Consider the following 20,185-nt stretch of genomic DNA (forward strand, 5'->3'; position numbering starts at 1 on the left):
CAGAAATTCCTTAGATGTCATTTGGGATGTTCTGTGACTACACTGGCACTGCTGTGTGTCTTCACACGGGAAATGAGTCCTGTCCATTAAACTGATGAGCTTTGGTTAGTGTCTCTGAGGCCAAGGATCTCTTGAATGTCTTACTTGAACTAGGGTAGGCATTACAGTGCTATGTTTCTAACAGGGGAACCTCTGGCATCTTTGAGGTGCTTTAATGGCTTCTTGCATGTTTTATAGGACTGTACTACTTTTTCCACTACTTTCTGAGTTTGTTTTATTTCAACGGAATAACCACATAACTCGAAGGAATTCAAATGCAAAGGCCTTTGAATTTGTACCTATTTGAACCCCAAAGTTGACCTCATTATCTGTTTTCAGCTGTGAGGCATAGAACGTGCCTGGTATGTCATGTTCAGTGTGAATTTCTTCCCTCTGGGGCAGTAGTGTGACATGATGAAGAAGAGAGGGGTTTGCTAGCATACCAGAAATGAATTTGATTAGGAGCCTCATTGTTCAGTAGCTCTCAGCCTCAGTCTCCTCCTCAGTAAAATAGGATAATAATATCTAATGGGGGCTGTGGTGAGGATTAAATGAGATAACATACATAAAGTGACAGGCTCAGAGCATGGCACATTGCTGCTGTTCTGTAAGCATTAGCAAGGAAATCCAGAAAGTTGATTTTGGGGAAAAAGCCATTTTGAATTATAGAATATTACTGTGAAAAATATTTTTAAAAATTATGATTTGTGTGTAGATTTGGTAACATCTTGCCAAAGTGAGGCCTTGCTAGAGATTAATCATTTCATTAAAATGAGATAGGTCCTTAAGTAGTTACATGCCTATTTGTTTATAGTGTCAACAGTCCTCAGGTCTATACTACTGTACAGGTACTTAGCTCAGTTTTGGTCCAGAATTTTACAAATCTGAATTGTTGGGGTATATTATATATTCAAAGAAATTAGAATATTTCAGAAATTTTATATAAAAATACTTCTTTTTTTGCCGCAAGTCTGTCTATCATGCTTAGAGGTAAAAATTTTAGCTCTGAAATAATTCCAAATTGAAAACTCATTTATTTGATGCTATTTTAGTAGCAGCCTTTCTTGGGAAAAATAATATTCTTACCTTTGCTATTTTGTGTCTTTCATTTTTGCAGGAGCTGACCAGTGCTTTGGTGCATATAAAACTGCACCTTTTCATCCAGATCTTTACACTTGCATTCTTCCCAGCAACAATATGGCTTTTTCTTCAGCTTTTATCAATCACACCCATCAATGAGTGGCTTTTGAAAGGGTACGTTTAAATATTTTGAAGGGCCCACTTTTAATGAGGCATCTGTAGTGACGTTATTGTTTCTGTGGCAACTATATACAAAAGGGCTTATGTGTGGTATCTTATAAGGAAAAAAGAACACTTTAAAAATTATTATCCCTGAAAAATTTTTTTAAGTTATTTATTTATTTATTTTGAGAGAGACCGAGACAGCACAAATAGGGGAGGGGCAGAGAGAGAGGAAGAGAGAGAATCCCAAGCAGGCACCATGCTGCCAGTACAGTGCTGGAGCCGGGGCTTGAACTCATGAAGTCATGCCAACTGAACCACCCAGGCACCCCTAAGAATTATTATCCTTTAAAATGATAGTGTTCATCAAGAAGGTTCATCAAAGAATTTTATAACACAATCTTTTTTTTTCTTTCTGATTTCTAAGGGCTTTATTAGTAAATTGTTTTAAATTGTAATTTCACGGCGCCTGGGTGGCTCACTCTGTTGAGCGTCTGACTTTGGCTTAGGTCATGATTTCGCTGTTTGTGGGCTTGAGCCCCACCTTGGGCTCTGTGCTGGCAGCTCAGAGCCTGGAGCCTGCTTCAGATTCCGTGTCTCCCTCTCTCTCTGCACCTCCTCTGCTCGCATTCTGTCTCTCTCTCAAAAATAAATAAACATTAAAAAAAATTGTAGTTTCAGTATTTTTAACCTACAGTGTGATATTAGTTTTAGGTATACAGTATAGTGATTTGACAATTAAAGTTTATTTATTTATTTTGAGAGAGAGAGAGAGAGGCAGGGGCAGAGAGAGGGAGAGAGAGGATATCAAAAAGGCTCCACATTGTCAGCATGGAGCCCATTGTGGGGCTCGAACTCATGAACTGTGAAATCATGATCTGAGCCAAAATTAAAAGTTGAACACTTAACGACTGAGCCACCTACGCATCCAGTGATTTGACAATTCTATATATTACCCAGTGATCATCAAAGTAAGTGTACTCTTAATTATAACACAATCTTAAAATGTTTAATCTTAAGGTTCTGGGATGGATACTGTTCTGGAAGTTTTAAAGAGCTGTGTTGGGAGAAAGATGGAAGGGACTAGAAGACATAAGATATGTGTGCATGTGTATAATGTAGGCCATCAGTTGGGCACTTTAACTTGTATATTCTATATCTTACCAAACGTAGGCAGATAGTGGCTGAATATAAGTATTTTAGAAGTACAGGAAAGAAAAAAATATATAAGGAGCAAACATTTACCTTTTTACTTGTTCTGTTTATGTTTGCTATGACAGTTGAATTAACAATAGATTTTTGTTAGACACTTTTCTTCCATAAAAATGCCATCATGTTTATTCAAAGGATTTAATGAATTTAAAAAATTATTTGAAGTGGTTTAAAACTAACTATAATTTAGTAGCATGGTATAATAGTTAAAATACTGAACTTGGAGTCTGGAGGTTGCTTTCTGACCCCATCCCTAACTGAAGAAGTCATGTAATAGTCTTGAACCTTAATTTTCCTGCCTATAAATAGTGAGGATAGTCATACTTTTACTGTCTGCTTGATAATAATGTTGAGGATCTCAATTGAGATCACTTATTCATTTATTCAAGTCACTTGTTTAGTTCCCACTATGTACCAGGTGTTATAATAGGTGTTGGAGAAAGAATAGTGAACAAAAATGGGAAAGTGCAAGTTAGTTTTGCACATTGGGAAGACTTAGGTTGATTGACAATAAACAAGTAAGTAGATGACCAAGATAGAGATCAGTGATGGGAAGTAAAACACAGTGTGATACAGTTAAAAGTGGTTGGGTAGGTAGGCCAGTGATGAATTTAGATGGCAGAGTTCTCAGGGGCAGAATGTTTTAGGCAAAGGAAGTAGAATGTGCAAAGGCTCTAAGGCAGGAACAAGCCTGGTATGTTCTAGGGTCAGGAAAATGACGAGGATGGCCAGATCCTGGAGATACAGAGGAAGAATAATAGGACTTGGAGTTGGTAAGGTAAGCAGGAGTCAGGTCCCACAGAGCCTTATAGGTCCTTGGTGAAAGCATTCAAGTATTTTTCTGCATGCAGCAGGAAGCTCCCGGTGGGATTTAAATGAGGGTGTATCGTGGTCTGATTTATATTTTCAAAGTAGTGCTCTGGCTGCTGCATAGAGAATAGATAGCAGAGGGGCTGAGAGAAAGGTAGGAGACCAGTTTGGAGGCTAGTCTGGTAAGGTAGCAGTGCAGTAGAGAGAAACGGACATTGGAGAGTGTATTGTAAATTAGAGCTCTCAGAACCTCTGGGTGGATAGGATGTAGAGAGAGAAGGACAGGGAGGAATCAAGGATGACTTCTGGGTTTTGGGTGTGAGCCACTGGGTAATTGGTGGCATCATTTACTTAGCTGAGGAGAAACAGAGTAGTATAAGAAGGGGAAATCAAGACCGCTGTCTTGGCCAGATTGAGTTTGAGAGAATGAACATAAAATTTTCAGTGAAAAGCATAAAGTGCCACATAAGTATCATGACATCATTTTAGAGCAGCAAAGTATGATGCATATCTTAAAATTTTTTTTTTATGATGCATATTAAGAACCAATAGTTACTGAGTGTTTCCCATGAAAAGGGCACTCAAGGAATAGGAAGATATTAACTCATTTTCCTTGTATTCAGGGAATGTCCAGGGTAGTCGGGTATGTGAGAGGTATAAAATAGTAATCAACCACAGTGGGGCAGCATATGATTTGTTAGATAAGTAATGTAATAGGTTAAAAGGTAAGAGGTTCAGCAAAGGTTGTGAATTCCTAAAGTAGAGAATTCAAAAATAAAACATAGTGGGAGACAAGAATAAAAAATTTCCTTACAGCCACGTTACAGAAGGTCTGAATTACTGGGCAGAGGAGTTTGGGCTGCATCTGTAGATGATGGGAAGTTCTGAAATGCACTAAACAAGAGAATAATGTACTAAAACATGGTCAGTAAGAAAGATTAATCTAATGGCATCATACTGGGTGTTATTAGAGTTGGGCTTGCAGTCTCAGGAAGCTAAGATACAATTATCACCTCATGATATTGAGCTTAAAGGAGTTTACACTTAGCCTAACTCCCTTATAGAAAGCTTTTCCTAGCTCACTTTTTCTGCGTTCCCCACCCTAGTTTGAGAGTACACAGTATGTTGCTAACTTGAGGGAGCTGCAGACTCTTACCTCAGGGCCATGTTTCAGTCATTGCAATAAATATTTTGAGCACGTCCTCTTTACCTTGCTATGTAAAAGGGAAAGAGTGGAGGTAGAGAGAACATTCAGTAGGCATTTGCAAAAATCCAAAATTGGGGAAAAAACCATCTGAAGGGGGATGATGGCAATAGTCATGGAAAAGAATGGAAAGTTGGTTGTGGTAATATATTGATTGATGAGAAGCAGGTGGAGCCACATGTAACTCCAAAGTTTCACATTGGATCATTAGGAACAACAACAACAACAACAACAACAACAACAACAACAACAACGAACTATCCCATTGACAGAAATAAGTAAATTCAGAGATGAAATTGACGTTTTAGAAACTATTAGACATGTTCAGTTAGAGGTGGCAGTCACAGGCAGCAACAATTTGGGGAATGGTGGTTAGGGCTAGAAATGTAAAATTGTATATATTCATATAGATTCAGATTTGAAAATAAGATTGAAAAGAATGCAAGAGAGTCAGCAAAAAGTCAGAAGGGGCTGGTTTAAAAGAAAGGAGATAAGTTAGAAGGATGAAGTACTATGGCAACCAAAAGAATAGAATATTTTGAAAAGCAAGAAGGGAACAAGAATGAATATGGGGAAGAGGATACTGTATTTGGTGAGTAAGAGATCACCTGTTACTTTTTAAGGTTACCACTTTTACTAGTAGAAGGGGCATAAGTCTGAATCTAGGTGAGTAAAGAGAGAATGAGTTGAGGCCCCCACTAAGAGAATTTATGTTAAATACCTGCAAGGAATCAATGAGAAAAGTGTCTAGAGTAGTATCTACTACAAATGGAAAATGCTTGGTAAGTATCAGTGATGATAATAGTGATGGTCATAAGGAAGGCTCAGAGACTGGGAATCGATAATAGGAAAGACCACTTAAGCATCACTTGGGAAAATAGACCTTAAAAGATATGAATTGAGCTGGAAATTCTATGAAAAATGTGTGTTCTTGTGTTTTCAGTCAAAATAAATTAAAACTTTTTCTTTTTTTCTTATTTCAGAGGTAATATAAATTCATTGCATGAAGCTTAGATGATAAATTCTTACCAAAGGGAGTAGAAATATCTGTAATCTGGACTTAAAATATGTTTAAGTCAGGCGTTCCGTGTCCTCTATTCCCTCCCTGTATGAACTTTCTACTTTTAGTGAGCTGCTGCTCACCATGTCTAGAATGTATATTCTATCCATCTGGGATGTATATCCATCCTTTAGATGGTAAGTATGTTTTATATCTTTGGTATTTAGATTTACTACTCCTAGTTTTACAATGTGTTTTCTATTCTAAACTAAGAGAATAGATTTCTTGTCATGATCTGGGAAGTGGACTCATAATTTAGTAAAAACTAAATTTAGAATAGGTACTAGAATTTACTACTGTTTGAATTCAAGAAGCACATGATCGCGAATATGTTTTTTTATGAGCTGAAAGTTTGAGCATTGCTGTTTATAATTAAAAAAAAAAAAAAACCCTACTGATAATTGCATTTTCTTTGATTTTCCAGCTTGCAGACAGTAGGCTGCATGCCTCCCCCTGTGTCTTCTGCAGTGATTTTAACCAAGGCAGTTGGTGGAAATGAGGTGAGTCATATGGCTAAATGCTGTGCTTTGTTTCATATTTTATTTTATTTTTAAATTTTATAATGAAGAAGTCATATCACAGAGAATGCATAACTATAGCAGCTTATCAAAGAAGTGTAGGTAGATTCATAAATTAGGATGGTGCTAAAATTAATGATGATGAGTGAAAGTGAGGATTTCAAAGAGAAGAGCAAGGGAGATGAATGAAATAGAGATAGTGAGTTTTCTACCTGGGTGAGAAATTGGGAGACAAAAGAAGCAATCCAAGGAAAGGTACTTTTCATCTAAGACTAATGAGCCAACAACAGCTCTATGGCCATTCCTTAGTTCTTAAAAAGTTTGTAGCTGGGGTGCCTGGGTGGCTCAGTCGGTTACGCGTCTGACTTTGGCTCACGTCATGGTCTCACAGTTTGTGAGTTCAAGCCCCACATCAGGCTCTGTGCTGATAGTTCAGAGGCTGGAGCCTGCTTTGGATTCTGTGTCTCCCTCTCTTTCTGCTCTTCCCCTGATTGTGCTCTTTCTCTCTCAAAAATAAATAAATAAACATTTAAAAAAATTGTAGCAAACTACATTTGTGGAAAAAGGGTCCATATACATTTTTTAAAAATTTATTTTTAATGTTTATTTATTATTGAGAGACAGAGACAGAGCATGAATGTGGGAGGGGCAGAGAGAAGGGGAGACACGGAATCCGAAGCAGGCTCCAGGCTCTGAGCTGTCAGCACAGAGCCCGACACGGGGCTCAAACTCACAAACCGTGAGATCATGACCTGAGCCCAAGTCGGATGCTTAACCGACTGAGCCACCCAGGGGCCCTGGGTCCATATACATTTAATGGCAAGTGAAGGCGATGTAAAAAGGAGAAATGAGGCAGGGTTTCTAAGGTGAGTTCAAAGAGATTATGCAAGTGCTGGGGGACTGGGGCGGAGTGCTTGCGTTTTGGGACAGCAGTCATCCATTTCAGGGGCTACACAGAGGTGGCTCCTCTTGGCTGAAAGGTACCACAACTTCATACTGAAGGACTTGGTGGTAGCTTATTCCTCCTTTTCCACTTCCAGTTTCTCATTTAGCAAAGAATACTATTGAATGAGGGAGAATATAAGGGATTCCTACTTCAAAAAAATATATAGATTTCTACTTCAATTCATTCTTAAGATTTCGCTTTCTTAGCATTTGTTTTTATTTTCATCTGCTTTATTTATTCTGAAAATATTTATTAAGTGTATTAAGTGCCTGCTATATTCTTTTTAAAAATAGGTTTATTGAGCTATTGTGGATATTACAATAAACTGCATACATCTAAACAACTTAATATTTTGATGTCTGTGTACACCTGTGGTACCATGACCACAATCAAGATAATGAATGTATCCATCACCCTCAAAACTCTCCTGTGTCCCTTGGTAATCCCTCCCTCCTGCCCTTCTTAGTGCTCCTCTTCCTTAGGCAACCACTGATCCGTTTCTTGTCCCTGTGGATTAGTTTGCATCTTCTAGACTTTTATACACTGGAGTTATACAGTGTGTACACCTTTTTCTTTTCTGGTTTCCTTTATTCAGCATGATTATTTTGAGAGTCGTCTATACTCTATGTATCAATAGTTCAGTCCTTTTATTGCTGAGTATTATTATTTTTTTATGGATATACTATAGTTTGTTTATCCATTTACCTGTGGGTGGACGTTTGGGCATTTCCCACTTTGGGGCTATGAACAGTGTGTACAAAACTTTAAGTGAATGTGCACTTTCATTTCTCTTGGGAATACTTACGAATGGAATGTTGGGATCATCTGGCGGTGTATGTTTTAGCATCTTTCAACCAAGGCAAGAATTACCAACATATAGTTATAAATCATCGATAAATAGCTTCTGAGGTGGACCATCTGTCAATATACAAGCACTCTTCTTGGACCGCAGTGTATGTTGAACTTTTTCAGAAATTGCCAAACTATCTTCCCAAGTGGTTTTACCATTTTACATCTCAGCCAGCAGTGTCTGAGAGTTCCAGTGCTCCACATCTCGTCAGCACTTGGCATTGTCAGTCTTTATAATTTTAGTCATTCTAATATGTATCTAGTGGTATCTCATTGTGGTTTTAATTTAATTTATATTTCCCAGCTACTAATAATGTTGAGCATTAATATTTTTCATGTGTTTACTTGCTATACATGTCTTCTTTGGTGAAGTGTAAAATCTTTTGCCTTTTTTTCTTTGTTTTAAACGGAGGTGGTTTGTTTTCTTATGAAACGCTTGCTTTGTGAGCTTTATATATTCTGGATACAAGTCCTTCATAGATATATGCTTTGTAAATATTTTCTACCAGTCTGTAGCTTGTCTTCATTTTCTTACCAGTGTCTTTTGAAGAGCAGGATGGTAATGAAGGCAGTAAAGGTGGTTGGATTCTGGATGTATTTTGGAGGCACAGGATATGCTGATGAATTGAATGTGGGATATGAGGGGGGGAGTCATGAATGACTCTAAGACTTTTGACTGAGGAGCTGAAAGGATGGGGTTGCTGAGGGTTTTTATCATGAGTGCATGTCAGATGCTTTTTCTGCATTTCTTTTTTTTTTTTTTCAACGTTTTTTATTTATTTTTGGGACAGAGAGAGACAGAGCATGAACGGGGGAGGGGCAGAGAGAGAGGGAGACACAGAATCGGAAACAGTCTCCAGGCTCCGAGCCATCAGCCCAGAGCCTGACGCGGGGCTCGAACTCACAGACTGCGAGATGGTGACCTGGCCGAAGTCGGATGCTTAACCGACTGCGCCACCCAGGCACCCCTTTTTCTGCATTTCTGACAACCACCATTCTGTCCTGGAAATAAATCCCACTTGATCGTGGTATATGATTTTTTAAAATATACTGTTGGATTCAGTTTGCTAATATTTTGTTGAAGATTTTTGCATCTATATTCATGAAGGTATTGGCTTATGGTTCTTTTTTTTGGTGGTGTCTTTATCTGGTTTTGGTATCAGGGTGATACTGGCCTCATAATGGATTTGGAAGTATTCCTTCCTCTTGTATTTTTTGAAATAGTTTGAGAAGAATAGGTATTAACTCTCTTTAAATGTTTGGTAGAATTTTCCTGTGAAGCTGTCTGGTCCTGGACTTTTGTTTTTCGAGATTTTTTTGATCACTGATTCAATTTTATTGGTAGCAATTGGTCTGTTCAAATTTTCTATTTCTTCCTCCTTTAGTTTTGGTAGGTTATATGTTTCTGTGAATTTATCCATTTCTTCTAAGTTGTCCAGTTTGTTGGCATGTAGGTTTTCATAATATTCTGTTACAATTGTTTGTATTTCTGTGGTGTTGGCTGTTATTTCTCCTCTTTCATTAGTAATTTTCTTTATTTTGGTCATCTCTCTCTCTTTTTTCAATGAGTCTTGCTAGAGATTTATCAGTTCTGTTAATCTTTTCAAAGAACTGACTCCTGGTTTCATTGATCTTTTCTATTGTTTCTTTATTAAATGATATTTAAAACAAAGATGGATGAGATTATATGCAGAGAGAGCATAGTTAGAAAAGAGATGAAGTTCAAGTACTGAGCACTGGGACCCTCCAACATTAAGTGGTTAGAATGAGGAGTTACCAGCAGAGGGAACAGAGAATGGCAACAGATTAGACAGAAGGAAAAATAGGGAGTATCCTGGAAGCCAGGTGAAAAAAAATGTTTGAAAGAGGAAGGTATGATCAGCTCGGTCAAAATCTGCTGATATAAGTTTGTGTACAATGAATTCTGAGAATTGTCCATTGAATTAAGCTACGTGGAGGTTATTGGTAACTTCAACCAGAGTGGTTTTGTTGGAGTGTAAGGGCAAAAGCTTGTTTGGAATGGGCTCAAGAAAAAATAGGAAGAAAGGAGACAGAAGGTATACGCAACACTTTTGAGGTCCTTTGCTATAAAAGGGAAGAGGGAAATGAAGCTATATTTAAAGAGGGATATGAGGTCAAGATTTTTTTAAATACAGAAGTGACAGTGTGTTTCTATCATGGTGGGGATTATATAGTTGAGAGGAAGCTGTTGATTTAAGGGAGTGCTGGAGTAATTTATTGGATCAAATGGAAGAGAATGGTATCAGGTTGCATGAGCTTCAGTGGAACTTGGATCGTTTATTCATAATAAGAGTGTGTGGTTAGAGATCCATGAAGATGGGTAGAAAGGGTGCACTTGGGAGTCCTGATGACTTCTCATTCCTTAGGGCTCTTCTGATTTTCTCAGTTCTCTTCTGGTTTTCATTTTTTTTTTTTTTTTTTTTCTCAGCAGCTGAGACTGATGATGGAGTAGGTGGTATTAATGTTTGAGATAAGAGGAGACAGTGTGCAAATGCCATCAGGGTGAAGAGAGTGAATTAACTGGAGAGTATGGTAGCATTGCTGGAAGCACTAAGGATCTGAGACCCATGGTCATGCACTTAAAATGAAGCCAGACTTCATCGTTACGTGTTTCTCTTATCTGCATTTAGTTTCTTGGTCCAGGAATGGAATTGACAGAGAGTTGGATTTAACCAGCGTTTCATTATGCTGGGAAGTTCTTTTTAGTTTCCACATCATTACTGAGCTAGAGGAGTTACAGGAGTCTTGGATTAGTGCTTGCTGTGATTCTCTTTCTATTGCTTTGAAAGAATTTGAGAGGAGGGTCTTTTCAGGACCTAGTGTTAACTGGCTCAAAGTCGTCATTTATGTCTTTCTTTCTGATGTGATTCCCTTAAGAGATTTTATTTTATTTTTAAAATTTTTTTTTAACGTTTATTTATTTTTTGAGACAGAGAGAGACAGAGCATGAATGGGGGAGGGTCACAGAGAGAGGGAGACACAGAATCCGAAACAGGCTCCAGGCTCTGAGCTGTCAGCACAGAGCCCGACGCGGGGCTCGAACCCACGGACCGTGAGATCATGACCTGAGCCGAAGTTGGACGCTTAACCGACCGAGCCACCCAGGCGCCCCCCCTTAAGAGCTTTTAAACTAAAAAACCCTTTTGTTCTCAGATGACTGTCGGCAGAAGTTCAAAGTCCACTCATTTTGTTGACATTAACATATAGCATTAGAGATTGTATATACATGTTCATTCCCCAGTAGATATTTAAATGATTTACATTAATGTTGCATGTTAATAATGTTGAATTTATAGATATCTCCTTTGCTTTCTAATGTCATTGGTCTAGTACGTAAATGATTATATTGTACACCTTTATCATTATCAAGCATTTTTGTAGTCCTGGGAGTAAGTTACAAGTTTTCATAGGTATTGAAAATTGAGCTTGCAAAGTCCAGTTGGATTGTATCTTCTGATATGAAATGAGTGGACTTTTTCAATATTTACATCAGATTGTGGAAGAAAGTGATCTGCGAGGAAAGGTATTAGATGATTTTAAGTTTAATGTTTTTCTAAAGTAATGTTAAAAGGTAACTGAATATGGGGCGGCCTGGGTGGCTCAGTCGGTTAAGCGTCCGACTTCAGCTCAGGTCACGATCTCGCGGTCCATGAGTTCGAGCCCCGCGTCGGGCTCTGGGCTGATGGCTCAGAGCCTGGAGCCTGCTTCCGATTCTGTGTCTCCCTCTCTCTCTGCCCCTCCCCCGTTCATGCTCTGTCTCTCTCTGTCTCAAAAATAAATAAATGTTAAAAAAAATTAAAAAAAAAAAGGTAACTGAATATAAGATTTAGCTGAAGGAAATGTAAAGGAAGATTAATCTTTTGTATGATGTATTGGGAAAAATCTAATCTAAGGGTGGAAAGTGAATTTATTGGTCCATGTAAATGAAAAGGTCCAGGGGCGCCAGGGTGGCTCAGTCTGGGTAAGTGTACGACTTCGGCTCAGGTCATGATCTCACTGTTCAAGAGTTCGAGCCCCACATCAGGCTCTATGCTGACAGTTGAGTCTGGAACCTGCTTCAGATTCTGGGCCTCCTTCTCTCTCTGCCCCTCCCCCTCTCACGCTCTGTCTCTCTTTCTCTCTCAAAAATAAAAATAAACATTAAAAAAAATTAAAAAAAAAATAGAAAAAGAACAGGTCCAAAAGTAGAATCCACTATCAGGTTCCATCAGGTAAAGGTTTTGATTCTACTTCTCTATGATTCTCTGCTCTGCCTTGTACGCAGCAGCTTTATATACCCTTGTGGATTTCAATGTGGTAGGAAAATTGCTGGGCACATTTCCATGTTGCACTGTCCTTTAAAACTGACTATTCTCTGCAGTGTTTATAACATATAAGAAAACTTTTTTCCTTCCAGATTTTGTGTTGTTAAACTTGTTTACATTTAGTTTATGCTCTCATATATTTATATGTTCATCTTTAATATAAATATACACGTGTAGCAAATGTTCTGGTGTATTAAAGGAAATGTGAGATTGTGTAGCATATTTGTATTTAATGATTTTGGGGATGAATGCAGATATAGTAGTGTCATTTGGAATGATTTTATTTTTATTTTGTGAAGTTGTTATATAACTTAGGAGGAAGTTTTTTCTGTTACTTATTATACACCTTTCATTTTAAATGCTTTTTCCATAAAACTGTTGATTACCAAAAGGTTTTGTCATGAATTGAAAGTTAGCACATTCCTTAAACTCACAGCTTGCACTTTGGCAAGAAATAGTCTTGTTACTTCTTGTTAAAGTTAAAAAAAAGTATCTGTTTTTATAAGTTAGATTGTTGTTTCAGTGAGCCAACTGGAGTTTATAATAAGTTTTAGCAGCAGAAGGAAGTCAGCATATGTGCACAACAATGCTTATATGCTGAAATGCTAGCATATCCTTTAGGTATTAAAATGAGACTATTTAAGGACATAGCTGACTCACAGTCTTATTTTGTGGCTTTTAAATTTTAAACTACTTTCATTTAAATATTAGAAACATAGCTAAATTCTTTTTTGTGATCATTCATTTATTCATTCATTATTTATTCATTCATTTTATTCATATAAAAGTTTTAAATGCAACTTTTCAAAACTGCAAGATTATAAGGTGTGCTGTTGAAATGGTCTGATTGGTGGTTATGTGGTTTTGTGTGTGTGTGTGTGTGTGTGTGCATGCACATGCACTTTCATTTCCTTTTTTAAGTACTAGAAAGAGTAATAAGACCTGATGGACCCTAATTTCATTGCCAAGTGTAAGAAAGTGATAGATCAACATGTTTTCTATTTTGTTCTAACATGGGAGACGTGAGATAAACATTTATTCTTTGTTTAACGCTGTATACATTTGTTTGGTTTAAATTTCTGTTCCAGGGGTGCCTGGGTGGATCCTCTGTTAAGTCTCCAACTCTTGCTTTCTTTTTTTTGGTTCAGGTCATGATCTCAGGGTCTGTGAGATCCAGTCCCGCCTCAGGCTCTGTGCTGAAAGTGCAGAGTCTGCTTGAGATTCTCTTCTTTCTCCCTCCCTCTCTGACCCTGCCCGCACTCTCTCTTTCTCAAAATAAATAAATAAACTTTAAAATAAGTAAATAAATAAATTTCTGTTCCAAATGTAAAGTTCTATGGTAAAAAATACAATTTTTTCCCCCAAAGCTTTATAAATGTTTAAAACCTTATGGGACTGGCTAAAGAAATCATTGTATTTAAATTCAAGGAGATTCTGCCTCATAGTAACTATGGAAGAGATTATGAAAGAAGTTTCTTCTTTAAGAAACTGGCACATTATTTTTCCAAGTTTGAAGAGATAGAGTTATGTAGTTTTCATGCTGTTGTTATAGAGGTATTTCAATTCCCTATCACTTATGCTGGTGTTTAATGAAAAAAGCTAGAAAGGTAGAATTTGGGAATAGTTACACTGTTTTCCTGAGAAAAGGAATGATTGCAAGCTGAGAAAAGGAATGATTCAGCTAATCACCCATGCCTCAAAATGTGAAGTAAATATTAGGTCTTAATTTCTGAGTAAAGTTGCAAAGCTGTATATAACTTTGTGAAGTTTTGTGAGTTTGAACATTAAACCAAGTAGGAGAGAAATATAATTAAGGGTTTCTGCCTTCAAATACCTGAAAGAAAAAATAAAAAGAAAGGGAGAGCATTAAGAATCATAATAAATAAAAATCAGGGCAGGGTAGGAAGGAGTTTCCTGTCAGATCTGAGTGTATTTTATGCTAAACTCTATCTTAACTGTGTTTAAGGCTAAGCCTGGTAATTTGAATTATGAAAATAAGGAACCTTCACCACCAAAAGCAGTGTGCTGATTATACGTATGTTATTTATGTTGGTTTATTTATTTATTTATTTTGTTTCTCAAAGTGAATTCCATAGATCACCCATACCAACATTATGGGTGGATGATTAGGAGAAAAAAAAATATCCTTGTCTCCACCTTAGGATCTGTTGAACTAGAATGTGTGGTAGATGGTCTCAGGATTCTTCTTTTAAAAATTATGAATTAGGGGCGCCTGGGTGGCTCAGTCAGTTAAGTGTCTGAGTTTGGCTCAGGTAATGATCTCGCAGTTTGTGAGTTCGAGCCCCACCTCGGGCTCTGTGCTGACAGCTTGGAACCTGGATCTTGCTTCAGGTTCTGTGTCTCCCTCTCTCTCTGCCCCTGCCCTGCCCCTACTCGGTGTCTCTCAAAAATAAATAAACATTAAAAAAAAAAAAAAGAAATAGAGTATAGTACTCAACCAGAAGTTAAGCCCCTACTATGGAGGCCGCTTTTAGGCAAACAGACTTAAGCAATGGAATGCACAAAGGGCCGTGGTGACCACCTGGCTGAATACAGACAGGCTCATCAGGCGACCCACCCTGAAATATCCATAGGCCCTAGTTGACCAATGGGCTACTGACAACTAGGCACAGTTACCAAAAAAGTGAAAATTTTGTGTCGCCATACCTCCTCACCTTCCCTCCATAAAAGCAGCCCCCTCCCACTGCCTCTTTGCAGACAGCCTCTCCTTTGCTGTCCTGCTTGCCACTCCCTTGTGGTGTAGTCAATAGACTATCTCCTTTGTCCTGCCTCAGGTGGATTCTTCCACCTCTGGCGCCACTGGCTTCTACCGGATCTCGACCCACATTATGGGGCACCCATCCAATGGAGAGACATACCCTTTAGCTACCACACTCACTTTATGTAGACACTGGGAGTAAAAAGGAGAATGAGGCCTGCTTTCAAAAGCCTACATTTAGTGTGATATCACACTATTCAAAACCTTTATTTCATGTTATAAACCTCAGGTGGATTCTTCCACCTCTGGCGCCACTGGCTTCTACCGGATCTCGACCCACATTATGGGGCACCCATCCAATGGAGAGACATACCCTTTAGCTACCACACTCACTTTATGTAGACACTGGGAGTAAAAAGGAGAATGAGGCCTGCTTTCAAAAGCCTACATTTAGTGTGATATCACACTATTCAAAACCTTTATTTCATGTTATAAACCTCACAAAAATAGGTGAAACAGTAAAATGGCTTTGTATTGGCTCACTTTATCAGATTATTGTTTTCCTTTTTTAGTATAGAAAAAGCTTAAAATGCACCCCAAGTGAACTGAGCCCCACGCACCTATGTAGGACAGCCAGAACTTCAGTTTAGGAATCTGGACTGTGTTTGCTTCTTCTAGGCAGTAGGCTGTTCCTTGCCTAGTCTACGGTTAAGGCAGTATGCTCCTTTTAATGTAAACATATTTAGTTGGCATTTTTATTATATTTTAACTAGTAGGTTGAGGGATTTTAGAACTCCTTGGTAGTCATGTAGCATTCCAAACACATTTTAAAGAAAATTTTTGATTTCAGGTATAGTAGAGAGGTAATTAAGTTAAAAGGTATGTGTGTGTGTGTGTGTGTGTGTGTGTGTGTGTGTGTGTGTGTTTAATTTCATCAATGGGGCTATTGCCCAAATCTCTTCAAAGAAAACTTAAGAATGTCTCCTGAGCAAAGAAAATTATTACGTGTGGTGAACTCTTTAAGTCATAGACGAAGGTCATGGCAGTCTGAGTGTATTTAAAAAAGGTTTTCTGTCTGCTTGGAAAGCAAATGAAGCACTCATTACTAACTTTAAAATTATAGCTATGAGAAGATTTTTGCTAGAGGTGAAAGATCAAGATCATCACAGTCCAAATGGAGACAGAAAGTTCAATTTCTGGCTTATCAGTCAGGCATGAAACATTTCAGGGTTATTTTGCATTATCAGTGGGGAGTTGGTCTTGCTAATCCAATGCATGAAGATAAGATTCATTGAAACATTTATAAAGGCATTTAGAGTAGATCTGATCAGCAGAGAGCCAACTTGAAGTGAGAAGGAAATCTGACCTGTCAGTCACTGTCTCAGCTTCAGCAATCACTCAGCTTTTCTGTGCCTTGCCTTTCTCTTCTGTTAAATGGGGTCCGCTACTGCTTTTGCTTGCAGTGGAAGTTTAATGGCCTCCTGGAGAAATGTCATATCTGAAAAAGGCTTTCTGTGTTGAGCCCTCTTGCAAGCTGGCTTATGGGCACTTATTTCCCTGCAGCCTCCTGTGCTCTCTGGGAAATGGTGACCATTCTTCCTCTCTGACAGATTAAAGAATAGGATAGCAACAGCAGCAGCAGCAGCAGCGAGAAATTGTATGTTAACTACTCTTCTTCCGTATATACCTTTTAACATTGGTCTCATCTTCTGGGTGAGGTTGGTATTCTTAGAAGCCCTGCAAAGAGTTGGCTGTGTTTGTTTTAAGCTGCTATAAAACTTGTTTGAAACATGCCTAGATTTCTCCAGAATTTTGTTTGTGTGTAACTTAGAATTCTCCCCTTTAACCCCTTAATGCATCTCAAATTGTCTTCCATTCTCCCACTCTAAACAAAAGCGTTTCCTTAATGGTTGGCAGTGATTTGTGTTCACCATATTCAGTGGCCAATTCTCAGTTTTTGTCCGCCATGACTTAACTAACCTTTGACACCATGGCTGCTTGCCTCTTCCTTTTGCTTCCCTGACGCTCTCCTATTTCTCTTCCTCTGTCTCTCATCATCCCTTTTCTCCTTGTCTAGCTCCTTTTCCATCCTAATGGGAATGTCTTCCAGGGATCTGATCTTGGAACACCTTATTTAGCATTGCTGGATTCCTGTAACTGGGTGCTTCTCTCCATGGCTGAAGTCTTTTGAACCCCACCTTTCAGTCTGTCTCTGCCTCAGACATAAGGACCAGTCTTGATCTTTGGTGAGAAGTGTTTAAGCAACACCAGCTCAACATGCTGTGGTACAACATCACCCCCTGTGTTGCTAAGCCATCTGACCTTTAGCAAAGGATGCACTTGCCCAGGAATCAAAGCAGTTGTTACCATTATTCACCTAGTGGCCTAAGTGGTCACCAGGTAAGCCCGGGACCTCTCTCTGTGAGCCTTGGTTTCCTCATCTGAGGAGTATTTGCATCTTTATTTCATGGGATTGCATACAAGGATCTTATGAAATCGTATGTAGAAGTACTCATAAATTGTTCAGGAGGATATCAAGCAAGCACCGGCCTCATCATTGTAGATGATGATGATTTTGTCACTGATGGGGTCACCTAGTTATCATTACTTTCTCAAGAATTTGATCGCCTGAGTTTACTTATTCACTCACTTCACTCATTCATTAAAAATATATATGTTGAGTGCTTGCTATAGCTTGTTATATACATAGTACCTTCATAGAATTTTCAGTTGAGTAAGTGATATAAAACATAAACAGTAAATTGCAATATAAGATGGCTAGTGTTTAAATTTATAAGATGGTGAGTGTGTAAATAAATTTAATAAACTGTATAATCCCAGTTTATTACTTTGTATTAGTTTATATTATAGGTCTTCAATATTTTGATATAAATGTTTCTTACCATAACCAGGAATATTAGTCAGATATTTAAGATTACCCCTTCTGGGAATGAAAAGGAATGGGGAAACATAGTAGTAGTAGAAAGATTGCTTTGGGAATTTATTTTTTATTAAAACAATTTTTTTTAAGTGTATTTATTTATTTTGAGAGAGACAGAGAGAAAAAGTTGGGGAGGGGCAAAGAGAGAGTGAGACAGAGAATCCCAAGGTGGCTTCATGCTGTCAGAGTGGAGCCTGATGTGGGGCTCGAACTCACAAACCATGAGATCATGACCTGGGTCGAAACCAAGAGTCAGTTGCTTAACCGACTGAGCCACCCAGCTGCCCTGCTTTGGGAATTTAGAACCAGATAAAGGGGGTTGAACAGATTTGCAGGATATTTCTCTAAAGTCTGGAAAACCACCCTGGTTCTGTTCCAAGTCAACAAACCAACCAACCACAAGAACAATCAGGTACCATGTCTCCCTTGAACAGTTCTACATAAGCATTGAAAATCTGTTATCTAATTCTTTTTCAGTATCAGAATGTCTGCATATATTAGGACCAACATAAAACATTTTTCAGCAATTTGGTTTATTTGAATTAATTACATTTTAATTATCAAACTTTCTCGGGAAATACCCTGGGTTTATTAGTGATCTTGAGGAAACACTAGTTTAAACAACGCACAAGTTCTTTGTTAGCTAATCTAATTCGATTAATATTTGTATTTGTCTTATTATAGAAAATTTGATTATTTTTACCTTTATTTCCAGATTGTGGGTGTGTACATTTTTCACATTCTGTGGCTTACTGTGCATTGACTACATTCCGGTTACTCATGTATTTGTATATACTTACAAAGTTGTTGCTACTGGAAATAGGATACTTGCTCCCAATAATTTGTTAAACCATGGAGTTTCAAAAATATCAATAAGTTGGGTGTGAGAAGACTTAGCTTCTTCCCTTGGCCTTGTCCTTAACCAGCTCTGTGATCTTGGGTATTCTCTTTTTTAGCTTTTTAATTGATTGTGTATAAATAGGGCTGATTGGTCTATGTATTTATCTACAATAAATCTGTATCTATTTATACATATCTATCTGTATCTATTTATTTTTTCTCCAAGTTTTTATTTAAATTCCAGTTAGCACACACTGTAATATTAGTATCAGGTGACAGAGTTGTTTTAGATGAAAATACTTTGGGGAAGAAAAAGAAAAGGACGTGTATATTTGAATTATTTATCAATTTTTATTTTTTTTCAACGTTTTTTTTTTTTTTTTTTTTAATTTATTTTTGGGACAGAGAGAGACAGAGCATGAACGGGGGAGGGGCAGAGAGAGAGGGAGACACAGAATCGGAAACAGGCTCCAGGCTCCGAGCTGTCAGCACAGAGCCCGACGCGGGGCTCGAACTCACGGACCGCGAGATCGTGACCTGGCTGAAGTCGGCCGCTTAACCGACTGCGCCACCCAGGCGCCCCTATCAATTTTTAAATTACAGTATAGTTGACACACAATGTTACATTAGTTTCAGGTGTACAACATAGTGGCTGGACAAGTCTATATGTTATGCTGTGCTCACCACCAATGTAGCTACTATCTGTCATCATACAACTTTATTATGATACCACTGTCTATATTCCCTGTGCTGTGCTTTTCAACCCTGTGACTTATTCATTCCATAACTGGAAGCCTGTACCTCTCATTCCTCTTCACCCATTTTCCCCATCCTATCACCTTCCCTTCTGGCAGCCATCAGTTTGTTGTCTATATTTATGCTAAAAGGACCTATTTAAGTGACAGGAGGTAATCTGTTATTTTAAGTTGTTTGCTTGTTGGTGAAATATGATTAACTGTATTGCATTAATTGTAGATCTTCATGCTTTCTCAGCTTAACTTTCCTTATGAGAATATGTGCTTTATGAAACAGGATGGTATTATACATGTATCTTTCATATGGGAATATTCAGTATCTATCACACTAAAGGAATCAAGCTTAATCTTTCCTGCATTGCTACAAACTTTGAAAATTATCCTTTTAAACTTTACTTGCATTATGAAGATATCAGATTGTGTCTCCTAAGTACCTAATGAGAACATTCTGCTTAGTACAATAAGATTTTTCAAGCAGATTATTCATGACCAAGAACACTTGGGTCCAAACTAATGGTCTGAATATATTGAGTGGGACTGAGCTGCATTCTAATCAAGTGATAAGATATTGGACTTGCAGGGCCCTCTAAATGAGTGATTTTCAATTTTTTAAAAAAATTACAACCCACAGATAGAAACTGAGAAGTTTCTAAAGTATAGTCACTCTATGTATAATTCACTTTCTCTTCTCATTTCCCCTCTCCCCACTTCCTTCCACCTTTCTC

At 38.0% G+C, this 20,185-nt stretch overlaps 1 protein-coding gene across 8 annotated transcripts in view; it reads left to right on the top strand.

Moving 5' to 3' along the window:
* Positions 1-20,185, top strand: part of SLC10A7 (solute carrier family 10 member 7) — a 259,901-nt gene that overhangs the window by 14,661 nt on the left and 225,055 nt on the right. For 7 of the 8 annotated variants that reach the window (XM_058721238.1, XM_058721237.1, XM_058721239.1 and 4 more), the window contains exons 3-4: positions 1,157-1,293; positions 5,992-6,067. In XM_058721238.1, the coding sequence (XP_058577221.1) occupies positions 1,157-1,293; positions 5,992-6,067 (213 nt within the window). Of the gene's footprint in view, positions 1-1,156; positions 1,294-5,991; positions 6,068-20,185 lie in introns of those variants that run through there. The other variant, XM_058721240.1, reaches the window with a different exon arrangement.

Source organism: Neofelis nebulosa, chromosome 3 (genome assembly GCF_028018385.1).
Source record: "Neofelis nebulosa isolate mNeoNeb1 chromosome 3, mNeoNeb1.pri, whole genome shotgun sequence".
Taxonomy (NCBI): domain Eukaryota; kingdom Metazoa; phylum Chordata; class Mammalia; order Carnivora; family Felidae; genus Neofelis; species Neofelis nebulosa.